General features: G+C 46.6%; 1 protein-coding gene across 1 annotated transcript in view; it reads right to left on the bottom strand.

The window, feature by feature from the left end:
* RAB7B (RAB7B, member RAS oncogene family) overlaps positions 1 to 16,926 on the bottom strand; it is a 65,614-nt gene that overhangs the window by 8,922 nt on the left and 39,766 nt on the right. Inside the window, exons 2-4 of the mRNA XM_069633171.1 lie at positions 13,607 to 13,668; positions 12,469 to 12,595; positions 7,323 to 7,538 (exon numbers count right to left, since the gene is read on the bottom strand). Coding sequence (XP_069489272.1) covers positions 7,323 to 7,538; positions 12,469 to 12,595; positions 13,607 to 13,668 — 405 coding nt within the window. The remainder of the gene's footprint in view (positions 1 to 7,322; positions 7,539 to 12,468; positions 12,596 to 13,606; positions 13,669 to 16,926) is intronic.

Here is a 16,926-nt window from a genome sequence, read left to right on the forward strand (position 1 = left end):
TATCATTTCACTGGCACACATCACGAGTTGGGTGGTATCCAGGCGGTAATTTGGCTGGTATACCACTCAACACTGGTATAACACTACTCGTCTGCAACAGATCACGAAGGTTCGTAGGCGGTAAATCCCCATTTCCATTGGACCCAATGGGGTTTTCTCAGCGTAATTAGCGCCAGTGCTAATAGTGCCGAAAACAGGGGGAAAGTGGAGATTTTTACCTCCCCAAAAAATCTACAGGTAAAACTCTAACTTTCCGCCCAACTCCAGATAGAGTGGAGCGGTCATGCGGTGGTAATATTGTTACCGCTGCATTTTACCGCTCCGCTCAACTTGTGATAAGGCCCTATGTATTTTAGGAGCACACTCAATATGCTTGAATGCATTTCTAGCTGCCTGCTAGCCTGCAGCTGCGCAGTGAATGTCCACTACACCTGTGACTTCCCTTTATTTATATTGTTTAAAAATTGGTGACAAGGCAGGCGCTCTGTTTATTTATATTGAACGCACTGTTCACATGGAAGACTATATAAAATACCCGCTGCAATCTAGCTCACAATACTGTGGACCTGCACTCTAGTGGACACTACCACATTTACCTTGAAACACAAAAAAAAAAAAAAACGACCAGGGCAAGAGTTAAAGAAGTGCACATAATGGATCTCATCACAAGTTGGGCGGAGCGGTAAAATGCGCCCGTAATGCTATTACCGCCGCATTGACTGATCTGCCCAATCTCGAGTTGGGCGGAAAGTTGGAGCTTTTACCTGCAGCTTTTTGCTGGAGGTAAACATCTCCACTCGCCTGTTTTCGCCTCTTTAGTGCAGCGCTAATAGCACCGAGAAACCCCCAATTGGAAATGGATATTTACCGCCTTACCACTACTCATGATCCGGCGCAAATTGCACCAGACCGAGTAGCAGTAACGCTAATTTGCGGTGGGCAGTATCCCGGTGCAATTACCGCCAGGATACTGTCCAACTCATGACGAGGCCCAATGTGAGCACACCAACATGCCTGCATAAATAAAATCATACCTCTGCTCTGGAGTGCAGCACCATGTACAGTGTAATCACACTCTACCCAACACATCTGGGCAAACGCTCGGTCTATTGAACAACACTGGATAAACGCTAAAACATGCTGGGTAGGTACACTAGAAGCACACGCAAAGCTTTATTTAGATTGAAGGCCCAACGCACTGCAAACCCATAGAGCCGACTGTGTACTCGGTGAGCCTGCTCAGTCTGCCTGTGTTTCTCTCTCATGGGTACATTCTGAGCTACTGTAGTATGTCTGGATAACAGACTGCATCACGGAAGGCACAGCACTCCATGCATAGTTCAATCCCATGGCACACACTCAATGTATCCTGCGTTGAGCATATTTGAAACTCCATGTAAAATAAGGAGTGCGACATTCCCTGATGGAACACCACTTGTCATAGTTGCTCCACATTCTGGATCTGTGTAAATATGGAGCAAATATCAAAAGTGCGGTTTCATCAGAGAATGGCACGCTTCTCATTTTACACGGAGCTCCAAATCAGGCTGTCTGCTTCCCTCTAGTGTTGTTAAGTCGGATACGGCCTAGTGTACAGCAGTTGAAAGAAGGCGCGTGTGCCCAGTTTGTCAAGACACACCTTGCGTGCGTTCCATTGTATAGTGCCGCAAACAGCGAGTACAAAGAACCTCCAGTTGTGTGCAAGTGTCGAGTATTGCCCATTATAACGCCCCAACAGTATAGTAGACAGTTGAAAGCATAACCGTCTGTTGAGGAGTGCTCTCACACTAAAGACACGGACAAAGTGAGTATGGCCTCATTAAGTTTAGCAGTTCCTTTTGAGGAGTTCTGGTTCTGTCCCATTTGAAGGACAGCAGAGGGGCAGTAATACAGCACCAACATAAAGGTGCCTTACTCAGAAGTTGAGGTGCTTCCCCAATAAATGAAGTTCCTTTCAATGCTGGTTTAGTTTGCGGGAGGACGGTGCAGCGGGATCATTCCCAGTGGGTGGCAGCACTAGTGGTTGGGGCGTCACTAGAATTATTGCCAAAAGTTTCACATCCTGCGGTGACATGGGAAGCACTTTCCACGAGCCATTGCACGTTTTGAAACATGTAAAGATTCTGCAAATTGCTGTCAGTGATTAGGTGCAAGTGCGATTTACAAATAAGCTGCACATGTTTGCAGCTGTGCCCAAAAGTTCGCATCACTGTGGGCACATAATAAAAGGGGCCACAGTGATGCACCCAAAAGACCCGCCCCCGAAAGGCCCGCCAAAAAACGTACCATTTCATGGAAAGCACTTGTGCATTTTTTTCTCACCAGTAATTACGGGGAGAGTGCATTTCTGTTAGGTAGAGTATAAAAACAAGGAACTCGACCTGTAGGAGATGGGGAATTTTTGGCAAGGCCTGTGGGAACTTAATGTGGTACTCTCCACGCTCATGGGGCAGCCGTCTGAGCCTATGCATCGGGCCCCCTTGAAGTTTCTTTCATGGAAAACCACTTTCCTTGTGGCCATCACCTCAGCCAGGAGGGTTGATGAGAGACAGGCTCTTCCTTGCAAGGCTCTTGATTTGCTATTACACCCAGCGAAAGTGTTCTAAAGACTCATCCTTCCTTTATGCCAAAGGTCCCGTCAGACTTTCATTTAAACAAGGCTTGGATGCTGGCAGTTTTCTTTGCAAACCCTTCTACGCCTGCTGAAAGGTCTTTGCATTCACTGGATGTGGCGTGGGCCTGAAAGTCTATGTTGCAAGCACAAAAGATGTCTCAACTATTTGAACATTGGATGATCTTGAGGTCTTTGATGAAAAGGAAGGCAGTAACCATGGGTCACTATCTCTAGCGCCAAGGCATCTGATGTAATGCCCTGCCATTCGTTCAGATACCGAGTTATTCCTGTGGGTGAAGACTTCAAAGTGGCTTTGCAACGGCTGCAGCAGTGGCTGAGGAGGTAGTAGCCGCTGCTGGGGCTGATCTAGCACCTCTCCCCTTTGCACCACGGAAGGGTTTTCTCGGTTGGCCTTTGTCTAGCCTGGCCCCTCCCTCTTCCAAAAGAGGAGTAGAAACGAAAGGGGCGACTCCTCCAGGAAGATGGCCCTGCGTATGAGTGTTGCTGAGGCTTTCTTATGGCCGTGCTGAGTGATTTCTCCAAGCTCTCGTCCGCCTTGCTGCCAAACAACCTCAAGCCGTCAAAGGGAATATGGAGTAATATGGACTGCACATCAGGTGCAAAGCTAGATTTTCTCAGCAATGCAAATCTGCGTAGGACCGTACTAGATGCCATGGACCTGCTTACACTATCAGTCCTGACTGGAGGTATTCCTCCTGTCTCTCACTATCGCCAGGAAACTATCCCGTTTCTTGCCCTCCGGGATGTGATCAGCCGCTGATGTCATACAGTCCCACAGGGTGTACATAAATCTTGCCAAAGTGCAAATTACATTAGTCGATTTAAGGGCCATGCTGCCCGAAGAAAGACTTTCTGGACTCAAGCATCAACTTTTTTATCATCCCTATCTGGTGGTATTGAAGGGTAAGCTGACTGCCTAGTGGGGGTTGCAGCTTGTACCACTAAACTTTCAGAAGAGGGATACTTAGATAGATATTCAGGATCTGATGAAGATGGTCTGTATTTTGCCATACATTTTTTATTTACTGCTGAACCCGAATCAGGGGTATCCCAATTTGCCATCACCCTTTTTTGCAGTGCCTAATGGAAAGGGAGCACATGATCTTTTTGAGGCCCCTCCGTCAGGATATCAGTCATATCATCCTGGTCGAAACGTGGGGAAGCGGCTTTCCAACCCATGAAATCCCTATACCCAAGATCTGCATGATCTGCAGGGTCTGGTTTCCCAAATTCCACTTCAGGGGGAAGTGTCTAGGCCGCTGGCATTTTGAAGACATTCATTAAGATCTGTCATCTTGGTATTCGGGTCTACTAACTCTTCAGGAACCTCCCTGGCTCCAAACCTAATCCCAGCTGAAGTTACATCCTCTTCAGAGGACGGCTCTTCAAGATATCAAAGATCTGAAAAATTCTTGCCTGGGTTGAGGCTGGAAAATCTTTTCTGGTAAAGGGGGGGTGGCACCGACTTAGGCTTGGACAATGGCGTCAATGGTATGGACGCCTGCTTCGAAGGAGGGTTTGATGCCGTTGAAGTAGCCTTTGACACTGTCGAAGGTATCAACGCCATTTTTATTGGCGGCTTTGGTGTTATCGTCGTGGACAGTGTGAAGTCGGATTTTGACTTCGATTCAGTTACCCCCGATTTATGCACCAATGATTTTTCCCTTTACATGAGGTGTCGGAGAACTTTCCCCTGATGACACCCTCGACTGTCGGCTCTCGCGTGCCTGGTCTTTGATCTCCCTCTCTCACTTTTGGAGTGGGCAGGGGCACGATCTCCACGCGGCATTTTCGAGGGGGTCTGGGCCGCTTTCTCGAAGATTTTAAGCATCGAAGCGCTAAAGGCCTCCCATTTTTCCAGGGGAATCCTGCTTGGAAGGATAAGACACCCTTCTCTCAGACGAGGACGAGGCGGAAGAGGAAGAAGACCTGTGAAGTTGCTTTTTTGACTTCTTGGACGAAGAGGATTTCCTGGAGCGACTCTTGGACCTCAACCCATGTTGAGATTTTCCTGAATCTTTGTCTTTTCGAAGACCTATAACATTCCTCCCCCACCGCCAACTTACCTTTCCGTTTCCTAAGAGCCTTATTCGACATGGCCTGACAGGAACCACATCCGTCAACCCGATGGTTTGGGCCGAGACACCAAAGGCAATTCCGATGGGTGGTCGGTAATTGACGTTTTCCTACCACACATTTTATGAAACCCGTCTTGGGTGTGGTTGGAGCAGATGAGGAGGACATTGTAGAGAAAAAACATGATGCGCCGTTCTGTGACACGAAGCACTGCTTGGAAAAATGGAACTGAGGTAACAGGCGTGGCTCGAGCCCTTTATACTGCGGAGGACGTCGACGGCGGCCCTCAAGGGACTACGACTCCGTGACCTGGAACACAACGCCCTCTGGTGAAAAAAAAAATCCAAAGCAGCAAAGCTGGGAGACAAGATATCTAAAATGAGGAATACGCAGGAAGAACATCCAATCGAAAGAACGTTACAGTTGGTAACTAACTTGTTCTTTGTGTAGATCTTCTCCTCTCCTTCCGCTGTCTTTTTCTTTACATCTCATGTCAACACATTTATCACCTGTCTGTCCACGGTTTAATGTAACCAAGAACCAGGCAGGTGCTTCCGTCACTTTGTTTTTGCTTTTTGTGTAGCTAAGTAAGCACTGCTGTAACAGCGCCACGACGGGCCGCTTTGTGCATTTTATAAATTTAAAATAAATCCACGGTTGTGTATATGTACTGTTGTGTAATCTTATTCATAGCACGTGAATCCATGTTGGAGAAGGAACAAGTTACTTGATATGATAAGTCATTTGTAACGCGCCTGTACACAAGTGTTTCTTACCTTTAACTCTGGTTCTCTAGCATGGGCCTCGCCTGGATTCACATGAAAACCTCTCTCTTTCCCCTCTGTATCTGTTCTGGGGTCCTACTGTCACTTCGCATGCACAACCAAATCTGAATATGCCCACCAAGGGTGGAGCTAAGGAGGACGAGTGTCATTGGTTGGGGCAGTATGACTCAAAACGACAGCAAAAGTCTATACAAGCGACAATGCTGTTTTAAGCTGAAAGCTAAACGGTTATATTTTACAGAGCATTCCCAGCCTGACAACAGGGACTATTCACAGCATATGAATCCATGCAAAACCCATGCTGGAGAGCAAGAGGGGTAGGTAATTAACATTGTTCCATTCTTGCTGAACAAGTGAAGGCCAGAAGGATTGATAGCTCTTACACCCATCTAAATGTAATTACAACCTAAAACAAGATTTGTGTAGGTTAAATGAGGTAGACCCGCAGTATACCTACCTCGTGCGCGATTGTCCTTAAGCGAACTCCTGAGACAGAGAGCGTGTAATCTAGTTTTAATAAAGGAGATTAACCAGCTTCATTAAAATACATCATCCTTGTCTACAGAACCTTCCTTCCAGGCATGACATATTCCAGGAGGAAAAAACAAGGGGGGCCCTGGGAGTCCCTCTGCTGGACATTAGTCCCGGTTAGGAGAGCCTTACCCGGGTTCTTTAGCTCTCCGTCTTTCACAGAGGAGAAATATTCAAAATATATCAGTCTTTGTCCTGCCCTGGGGCAGTCCAGCACCGAAAGGCTAGGCAATTCTCCTCTGAACAAGAGTACCAACAGCAACCCCAGACACGTGTTTCGGTCTGGTTGGACCTCATCAGTAGGACTGATATGATTAGGATATTTCTCCTTTGTGACAGATAGTGAGCTAAAGACTCGGGGTAAGGCTCTCCTAACCGGGACTAATGTCTGGCAGAGGGACTCCCGGGAACCCCGCCCCCCCCTTATTTTTTGCATATTCCAGGAGGAGCAATGAAATCCAGCCCTTTGATCTTCCAAGCATTACACTGTTCTCGAGATTATTCCTTCAATCAATTTCTGGAAATTAGTTGGGCTGTCTGGCTCCCAAAACACCTATTGCTAAATGCTGGTCATCCACATTCCACAACAGCGAAGGGGAATCCTCGGCTTCGGCTTCCCATTCAAGTCAGGGAAGTCTGCTGGTCCTCTGCACCCCTTTGAAAGCAGGATTATCTAATGGTTTTGGCCTATGCCGTCTTCAACTCTTAAGTTCTCTCTGCCAGAAATAAGAATTGGTAAAAGCTCACCTTAGTCTTAGACTCCAATTACCTGAACCCACTCTCAATGCCCGAGCACGCAGATTAGTGTATGGATACACAGACAAGCCCGACAACGGAGGAATGAGGTTTGCGTACAAGAGAACCATTGCAGGGATATGCCGGTGCACAATGTGAGAAGTATGGCGCTCCCCATATCAGGCCCCTAACTAGATCCTCCCCTTCCTTGCTTCCCAGTGAGATTTGCCCTGCATTAAGTCCATACGGCACAGTAGAACATGGATATACTTTTAGGTTGAACCTCTTTTGAATAGTGAATCCGAGTTTTTATCATCGCTTACTTGGTAAAAACAGATTAAGAATCTCGAATGGCAATTTTAGATTTGGGAGGGGGGCACAAAGATGAAATTATGTAAATATGTGCATTCAACTCTAGTGTAATAAGACAAGAATGTGAAAGGAAAGGCGTGCATGACTATTTTTGCATGGTTCAATTGTTAATTGAGCGGTTAATTGGTTCTGTTGCTTTTATGGTACAGTTGAAAGAAAAGACGTGGCAGCAAAAGCAAGTGGCTCACCTGTCTGTCCTTAAGGTCGATCTTATTCCCCAAGAGGAGTACGGGGAACCCGTCGAGTGGGACGCGTAGACTTTCCAGGAAAGTCTTCCTCCAGTAGTCCAGACACTCGAAGGACTCCTCGTCTGTGACGTCAAAGGTGAGGATGCAGGCGTCAGAGCCCTTATAGAAGGACGTCACCATGGGCTGGAACCGATCCTGGCCTCCCATGTCCCAGATCTGTAGATCACAAAAGCAAGGCTTGCATCACAGCAAAACACAACAGGAGACTGGCATGCATTCAACACAACAGCAGTCTCACATTTCACACAAAACAGCAAAACAGTGGTTTTGCTTTACTTTGAAGGGTTATATTCCAACACAACCCCCCCTTTAATTTCCATAAAGTATCCACCAAAGAGGTAGAAAATACCATTCTCACCCTCAAACCATCAAATTGCTACGGAGACCTTTGCCCTGCTCAATTGATTAAGGATGCGGCCCGTGATCTTGCACCATTTATTATCAAACTAATAAATGCGTCTTTCACATCAGGCACCGTACCTAATAACTCAGTCCTGGGTCCCCCCCCTCCTCAAAAAACCGAATCTAGACCCATCCACTCCCACCAACTACCGCCCCATTACCACAGTACCGTTCCTTCTCGAAATCCTCGACAAAATTGCATACCAACAGATCCAACATTACCTTGAGCACTTCCATCTACTAGGTGTCCGACAATCGGGCTTCAGGCCTCAGCACGGAACCAAAACTGCACTTATAGATCTCAAGGCACAAATAGACGAGCTGAGAGATCAGGGTAAGACAGCACTACTGCTACTCCTTGATCTCTCGGCTGCCTTCCATTTGGTCGACCATGAGATCTTGTGCAACCACCTACAAAAAGCTGCCCACTTTTTTCAAGAGGCAACCAATTGGATCCAATCCTTCCTCAATAACCGCACGATGAGTCTTCTCTTTGCTAGCAGCAGCCGACCTAACGCCCATCACTTGCGGCGTGCCTCTGGGATCCTGCGTCTCCCCTACACTTTATAACATCTTCACGAAGCTCCTTTTCGATGATCTAGACGATCTGGGTATCACCTACACTAATTACGCCGATGATACCCAGATCCTCATCCCGTTGTCGGGGGATTATGACAAGAATTTGGCCTTCGTTAACAAAGTGTACCTCATCATCCAGGCATGGATGGCTTCACACGGTCTATGCCTGAATGATGACAAGACGGAACTCCTCATCCTAGGCTCTGTACATCACCTTAACAAGCTTGACCAAAACTATTCATCGTTCGTAATTGACAACAATAAGATTAAGGTAGCCAGGGAGGTTAAAACCCTCTGCTTTTATCTAGACTCTTCCCTCACCTTCAACAAACAAGTTAATGCAATGGCCTCCGCCACTTCCTATACTTGCAAACTCATTAGGGCAGCCAAACCCTTTCTCTCTTCCACCAACTGTATCACCTTGGCCAGGGCATTGATCCTGTCCAAGTTGGACTATTGCAACACATTATATCTAGGCTGCAATAAATATATCTCAAATAAAATTCAAGTCCTCCAAAACAATGCCCTTAGAGCAGCCCTTAGCATACCGAAGAAAGCCCATATCTCTGTCTCCAGAAGGACTGTCAATTGGCCATCTACCAAAGACAAAATATTCCTCAAATCGGTCTCTCCGATTCACAAATGTCTCCACCAAGCAGCCCCTCAATACCTCATCTCCAGATTCACTAGACCTACCCTCTCTCGCCCTTCTAGAACGGCCAACTCCAACCTTCTCCTGGTGTCCAAGTTTAAACGTACAATGTCGGGAGGCAACAGCTTTCCAGTAAAAGCAGCGCAATCCTGGAACTCCCTTCCTCCTCCCTGCAGGGAGGACCTACCCTACCACCAGTTCAGAGCTAGGACTATCCACTGGCTCAAAACTCTCGACTCATAACGACCTTCCGCTGCCCGGCTGCGCAACCACCATGTTGCTCCTTACCTCAACGAATGTAAATATGTATATAGTATTGCCTATAGTGTATATGTTCTACCCTTCCTATTCGGCGTGATACGTCCAGCATTGTCACCACAGCTGGACCTCACCCCGCTGTATGTAACTAAGTTTTGCAATCCTCTTGCTGTTCCTGCGCCTGGCTACCCCTGGGTTAGGTGCGCATTATAAATAAATAAAATACAAACTGCAGGCTTCGATTACATTAAACCCTTCACAAGTGGCGCAATACTTTCAACACAACCCCACCTTAGCTTTATGTCCCTTTTGGTTTTGTACTGTAACCACTTGACCCATTTCCTACTGTCTTGGTAACCGAAGTTGGGGCACAATAGGCCAACTTTCAGACACTATCGCAGCATAGTATATAAAGTTTTCTCCCTCTATTGAATTAGCTGAATTAACTTCCCGAAAAACTTCAATTTCACCAGTAATTGAAAAGCTGTGTTTTGTGTTTGTTAATATCAGGTTTCCATATTAATGCACTGTTGTGAAAACAAAGGGGAGAGGATAGTGCGTCATGAGAGAGAACGGATTTCTAAAGGAAAGAATGACTCATCCGTTCTGTGCTTTAACATCTCCCACGAGAGTTTGGAAGTCTGTTTACGCATTTTTTAAATCCATGTATGTCTTTCTCTTAAAACTTTCAGAGACGTGATTTTTTTTAAAATGCAGCTATTAAGATCTATAAATTGTAAAATGTTCTTTTTTTTTTAGTTTAAGTTTACAATAACTCATTGCCCTCCATGCAAAGGATGTTGTGTTAATAGTTTTAACATGGTGCTAGTCATAGCTGTAGTGGTAGAAATGCAGTGAGGATTGTACAAAAGGGGGCGTACTGTGCCCCTCCAGTAGAATCCGGACATGTGTGAAGGAGGAGCGGGAGAATGAAAGGGGAGCACAGTGCAACAAACAAGGAAAAGAGGGGATGGCAGTGAGGAGACAGATTGAATACCTGTAGCGTCAGTGAAGAGCCATTGAAGTATACCGCATAACAATGCCTAACATATAATGCTCCCAAGAACAAGCCTATAACCCATGACCGCCCTTTCTAGAAATTTAGAGAAGTTCTGAAATTATTCAGGAAATGGTTGCACGGTGGGCTGGAGCTCAGGCGTAGCCAGTCTGGTTAGTGTTACAGTAATAAGTCAGATCCCAGATGGAAAAATCTGTAATTGCTCAGCCTGCTGCCAGAAGGGACAAAGGACAGAGTGGACAATAGTGGAATAAGGGCAGGGAGTGTGGACCGTATCTTACGCTGCCACACCAGCATGGCCACGTGTGGAGGTCAGATTGTGATTGGAATGGTGAAATGTACTGGGGGATTAGACCAATGGTCTGCAACCTTTGGCCTTTTAGGTGTTTTGGTCTTCAACTCCCAGAAGCCCTAACCATCATATTCAAAGGTAATAAATCGATCATGGCAGTCATAGGAGAACCACAGGTTCCAGACCCCTCAACTTTAGACCAACACCATCAAAATGGTCTAGAAATTGGTTCAAAAGCCCTTTATCCACACTATGAAATTACATCTGGTTGGGCCCTGCCTGCTGTTTTTCAGCTAATCCTAAAAGGTTTGTATATCGTGACTACGAGTAGGAAGATGGTGAATTCTTGAGCCAGGTCTCATGAGGCTCAGGTTGCTTTGGCCCTTCGGTTAGCATTTTGTCCCAAATGCCATTTACTTGGATGTGCCTCTCTGCCAAACATGTGAAGTCAATATTGTTTCCCTTTGAAGGCCCAGCATCAGGTTACCTATTAAGATATCATTTATTTTTACCCGTTTGGTGGAGGTCGTAACTCGCCTCCTGGTTAATTACGTGAATGTCTTACTTCACACGCACATCATTCCGTATTAGTACCCTTGGCATGCAGGAAGCACCAGTTTTCTAGACCCATACAGTATCATCTTAGCAAGCTTCTTGAGCTGTTTATGTTCTGTTCTGCTACTTGACCTTTAAGCAACTTTCAAACTTCCTCGCATTACAGTTTTAAGTGGTTATTTACTTTACTTGTATAGGGGCTGGCTTTGGACATTTATAGGTTTTCTTATACAACTGTACCTGCTATTACTGTCAATAATTTACTTCGCTTTTATGCACATTTCTAACTTCCCAAACATGTGCACGGTGCCACTGCTCCTAAGTTTATTTCGCTAACTGCGAGAAACTACATTTGAACCTAAAAAAATGTCATTTTATGGTGTCACATGCACTGTGTGTGTTATTTAGCTCCAAACTCCCCCCGAATCGCAGTAACACTCAGTATCTTTGGAAACCCAGACAAGTGGAAGATCACCATTTAAAGAGTGTTCCCTGTATGTTTAAACTTTAGCAGACAATAGGACTTCACGGGACCCCCTGCAGACTAGGCCCACCACACACCTTGTTTTAGGAGTTTTCATTTAATTAAATTACTTATTTGTGGTTCAAAGCTATAGCTCAGACCTAAAGACCTTCCAAATGGAGGACCAAGTGGCATTAGCAACACCTGCTCCCAATTTTTTGCACCCGCAAGAGTATAGGCTGTGCCGTTCTGCGGGAAAAGGGCGGATTCGTCCAATCTGCCAATTTTGCCTGTGGGTCGGAATTGGCAGTACAGGGCCCTTTCACACCCGAAATTTCATTTTTTAAATTTGCCCCCCCCCACCCTCCAAGAAACACGTCTTGCTACACAATGGGGCTGCTTACTTATCCCATTATGTTATGTTACTTAGTATTTGTATAGCGCCTTATGTATCATTGGTATGATCTCAAAGCGCTGGTAGGTTGAACGCCCTCGGGAACCGTAGTTTAGGTCAGTAGAGAGAGCACACATCTGTAACCACAGGAGCATTTTCTGAGCATTTTCCCCAATGCTCGCTCACAATATGGTGCGGTGACCAGCCACTCTGGGGTGAAACTGATCAGTGTTAGGGAGGGCCAAGAGCCTATTGCACATCCCCACAACTCCTTGCATGTTTCCCTGCCCTCCCCCCCCCACGATTCGGAGCTCACCCATTGTGCTCCAAAAGGCTCTAGGGTGGTGTACTACAAGACTCAATCAGAGCCTCAGCCAGATGGCCTAGTCATTGGAAGAGGCGGGCGGGGCAGGTGTGCATACTCCAGAGTGAGCAAGATAACATTAACCTGCAACCTTCCCACACTGGCTTACCTGCAGCCTCAGGGTAATATTCTCCACCTCCAGGTTTTTAGACATGACGTGAGCTCCGAGAGTGGTTTGGTAGTCCTCAAAAAACTTCTTGTGCACATATCGATGCAGAATGGACGTTTTCCCTGCCCTGCAGCAACACAGAAATAGCAATGAAGCAGGTTCTCGAGTGCAGTGCCATCTTCCCGAAACTTGTACAATTCAGGATCCACTCTTTCAGCCTATTCTATTAACTGCTCCGACAAGCAAATCAACTTCATTCAAGACAATAGCGTGGCCATTAGCACAGAAACAACATGATGTGAACTCATTAACAACTTGCGATCACCACACAGGTCTCCCTACTGATAACCAGACGATCAAAACTTTCCAGAACAGACATTGATGGCATCAAACGGCCACGGCCATTTCTTGATGTGTTCCGATTGTGGGTGCCGTTTCCCCCATGAACCAAACACGTTTTTCATTTAAAACAAATTTACTGTAACAAAGCATCAATTTATAGAGTTTTGTGTAGGGAGTTCTTTTTAATAATAATTATTACATCATTTTGGATGTGCTGCACTCCAACATCTCAAAGCTTCCCTTTTACCTTTTAGGAGTGGCACACTTACAATAAAGCATTAGAAACTGGTATCATTCCATGGGCCTCAAGTAAGGCGCAACAATAAACATGGTGGTAAAGTGATGGCAATTCTGATACCTCAATTGATTTTACCGCCACATACCGCACCGACCATACTATGAGATTTGAAGGTAAAAAGGGATGATTTACCACTAACATTGTGTTGAATATAGATGTTCTGCTTCCCCCACCCCCCCCCCCCCTAAAAAACCACACAAAAAAAACACTGCGGGTAAAACAAGGTTGACTGCTTGCCAAAATTCTGAAAAATCCCAACGAGTGCTATTGACTCCAAAATGAGTAATTACACCACTGGGTTACAACTTGTAATCCTGTGGTAATTCCTCAAGAGGGCCGAGCGGTGGTGAAGGAAAATAAGGTGGCAATAATTCCACAGATTCACCACCAAATTACTGCCAAACTCGCAATGATGCCCAATTTATTTTCTAAAAAAAGAAAAAGAAAAAGAAAAGTTATAGAATTTATACTAAATTATGTCATGCTGTTTTTACTTACCCCATGGCTCCAAGGATGACAATTTTCAGATCCACTTTCTTTGCAGAAACCATATAAATATGCTGATGGGAGGAAAAGAAAGAAATGTAAATAGATTGATAATAATAATAATTTGGCATTTATATAGAACCCTCAAGTATCTGAGCGCTCCTTACTGCACAGATGTCAAAGCGCACGCTCTACTCGCTGTGCCACTGGACCGGCTTGATAATTTAGAAATCAATGTGTTCATTTATGCATGTCCAGTTCTGCACAGGGTTCGCAATGGAGGGGAGCTGGGAGCTATTTAGCTCCTGCGTCTAACCTAGAAGAGTCTGGTTAGCTTAAAACCAACAGTTACCAAGAGCTACTTTTGGCTCCACAGGCCAATTGATGCTTTACAAACAGGCCTGCGATATTAATACTTCAGAATCTCATGTGGAAGCTAGAGTTGCGGTGCTGGCTTCCCCAACAGTAGCTCCTGCCTATTGGGTGATGGCCAACACCCAGGAGTTCCCTTTAGCTCCTACTCATCGGATCTGAATTTCGAACCCTGGTTCAGATTGCTCATGCACGGGGCAAGCTTGCACGGAAAGATAGAATCACGGCAGGCCAGACCTGGCCCTTCAGCCTTCTGGGGTTAGTAATATGGTTACCATTAAATTGGCTGCAAATAACATCAATTGTTACATGGCTTCCAAGCTAGAGAAATCTGCCAGAAGCTATAGAAGAGCAGGACATTATGTAGACACCGACTCCTTCCATGCCACTCTCTCAAGAAACCGAATGTCTTCAGTGCCCCCGCCTCCTCCCCCCCCCCAGACCCCTACATCACCCACCACTGATGTCCTCAGTCTAAAGGCGGAATATGTTGATTTAATGTTGAGATGCATATTACCAAGGATCATCTTGCCCCAAGCTGCGCCCCGATACATCTCCCATGTAGTCCTGGTCTCCTCATGCCCCTTCCTCCTTCCGGCTGAAGTTCCTTGAAGGTTAATGGTTCCAAAGACTGGTCACTTCTCCACACAGCTGTTTGGCAAACAATTCCCGCCTCTCCCAGAAGAGCCATTAAAACATTTGCCAGTGAGTGTTTGCAGAGCAGCAAATGACCGACCACGTAGCAGGTTTACTGGGCCCATTGCCGAGTCCCAACGCCCTCCCAAGCCTTTATTTGCACCAGTTAATCCAGTTATAGTGGAGCCTGGTAAATGCATGAATGAGAATTCAAGCACCGATCTCACGTGTTCGATGAGCAGGGAGAGAAGGATGGGGTGCACGGTTCTGCAAAGGTGCCTCCTTCTGCTGGTCCGAGTCCTCTCGCTCCTCAGCGACTCATTGCATGCCCCACTCGCTCGCCTTTTCCTTGGTTCATTCTTCATGACTCGGAGCCTTCAGCTTGCCCTTGCCTGGTGGTGCTGTTCTTTCCAACACAGGGAACGGAAGGCAACATACTGGGTTCAGAGTGTTGAGCTAGGCCTGGCGCCTCTTGCTCCTAGAAAGCCCAGACTCGCCGCAGAGCCTGGGAAAGGCACACGCACCACCTCTGTGCATGTGGTAGGGCAGCCATTGCTTGCTTCATCGGTTGCATTTGAACATTGGCAGCGTTATTGCCAAGTTGATCATTAGATGACTGGGTGGCACAATGGGAGTTGGCATGGGGCTGGCGCCCTTTATTACAACGTGTTTCTAGCGCTTTAAATAAATAGTTGTAGAAACGTTTGAACTGTGTTTTATTTTAAAGCAAGGGTTGCCTCCATTTCGAAATCAGTGGGACCAAGTATCCTTCCATATGTGCACTGGGCGCTTGCCCTGCCCGTGCCATCACCGCAGCCAGTGTGCCTCTCAGCTATCAAAAGTTGGACGGGTACACAAGCCCCTGTATCCGCACCCGCAGGCATCAGAGGTGGGCGGCAACTCGACTGTGTTTTCCATCACAGAGGTGAAAGGCGCCTTTCCAACTCCTTGGTTTAACGTTCATTGTGCCAAGATGAAGATTTGCAGTGTGCAGTTCGGGTGACTTTTGCACACCAGTTTTAAAATGTTGACGGCCAGACAATGGTGTCTGGGGATATTAGGTTTCTTTTTTGGGGGGGAAGAGTTGCTAGGGGGCTGCGCTCCCCAAGACGTCACTAGCATTTGCAAGCAGTGTTTTTGCTTGAGAAGCTTCTAGCTCAGAGTCACAAGGAAAACGGTTCTCCTTTTTGAGCAACATGGTGAGTCACGCCTGAAACCAGCACTGCCACACCTGGATTTGTGCTGCCGCGTCACACTGCAGAAAGAACTCCCAGCACGTACACTCTACCCACAGAAAACTGCCCTGGTGCACACAAAACAGCACGCACGGCGCTGGTTGGCTCTGCAAAGTGCTGGCAGGCGAAATAAGAGCGCCTTTCCGTGTCCTTTGCATCCGGGATTGCAGTTGTGCAGTGTGCCGGGACAGTGGATTCACAATGTACCGCTTGGGAGGGGGAGGGGGGGGCACAGACCTTTCAGGGGTCCTGCATGTGGCCCAGTGATTGGCATCGAGGACTTCCCAGCTCATGGGCAGGAGGTGCAGCCAGGCCGAAGGCTAGACCCGGTGCGCCCTCATGCAGCGTGCCAGCGGCTTGGTGTGATGAGCTGAGCCGGAGAGGCGGGTTCTTGTTCTCCGACTCACACTTGTTTACGCAGCAGCAGCCGCCATCACAAGACCCACGAGTAAAGCACCAGAGCCGGGACAAGCTGCTCCCTCCAAGACCAAAGGAGTCTTGGATGCCAGCCACATTCATCAAGTGCTCGAATGAACAACGCTCCCAGTAAACCTGGGTGCATTTGCGAGGGGGGTACCCCGCCGTAAGAAGTATGATGTGGAACCAGAAGAATGGAGATTTTAGTCTCCTCTCCACACTTCAAACGGTTGGTTTGTTTGTTTATTCACGCATAATGCGCACCAGACCCCAAGGTAACCGGGCGCAGCGGTACAGGATATGCGAGGCTTGGCGGTACAGATTGCAAGTACAAACAAAATATATACAGGCCATAGAAGTTACAGATTGCCAGTAAGAAGACTATATGCGGGCACTAAAAGGAGGTCACTACACTAGCCTAAATGGAGGATGTATAGATGGGCACATATATATTTTACACACACTAGGGGGTATGATCCCAGGTACATCATTGTGCCAGTCTTCACTATAAATTCGGCAGTGCCGGCCCACAGGCTGAAAGCACTATAGAAAGAGTCCACATGTGAATTGTCTTTTTTTTCCCCAACCACATTTTTTATTAAACAGCTCAGATTAAATACACAAAAAAACAAGTTTCTTTACACCAATAACAACAATGTATTTAAGTCTACT

Source organism: Ambystoma mexicanum, chromosome 13 (assembly GCF_040938575.1).
Source record: "Ambystoma mexicanum isolate Mex_15411 chromosome 13, UKY_AmexF1_1, whole genome shotgun sequence".
Lineage (NCBI taxonomy): Eukaryota > Metazoa > Chordata > Amphibia > Caudata > Ambystomatidae > Ambystoma > Ambystoma mexicanum.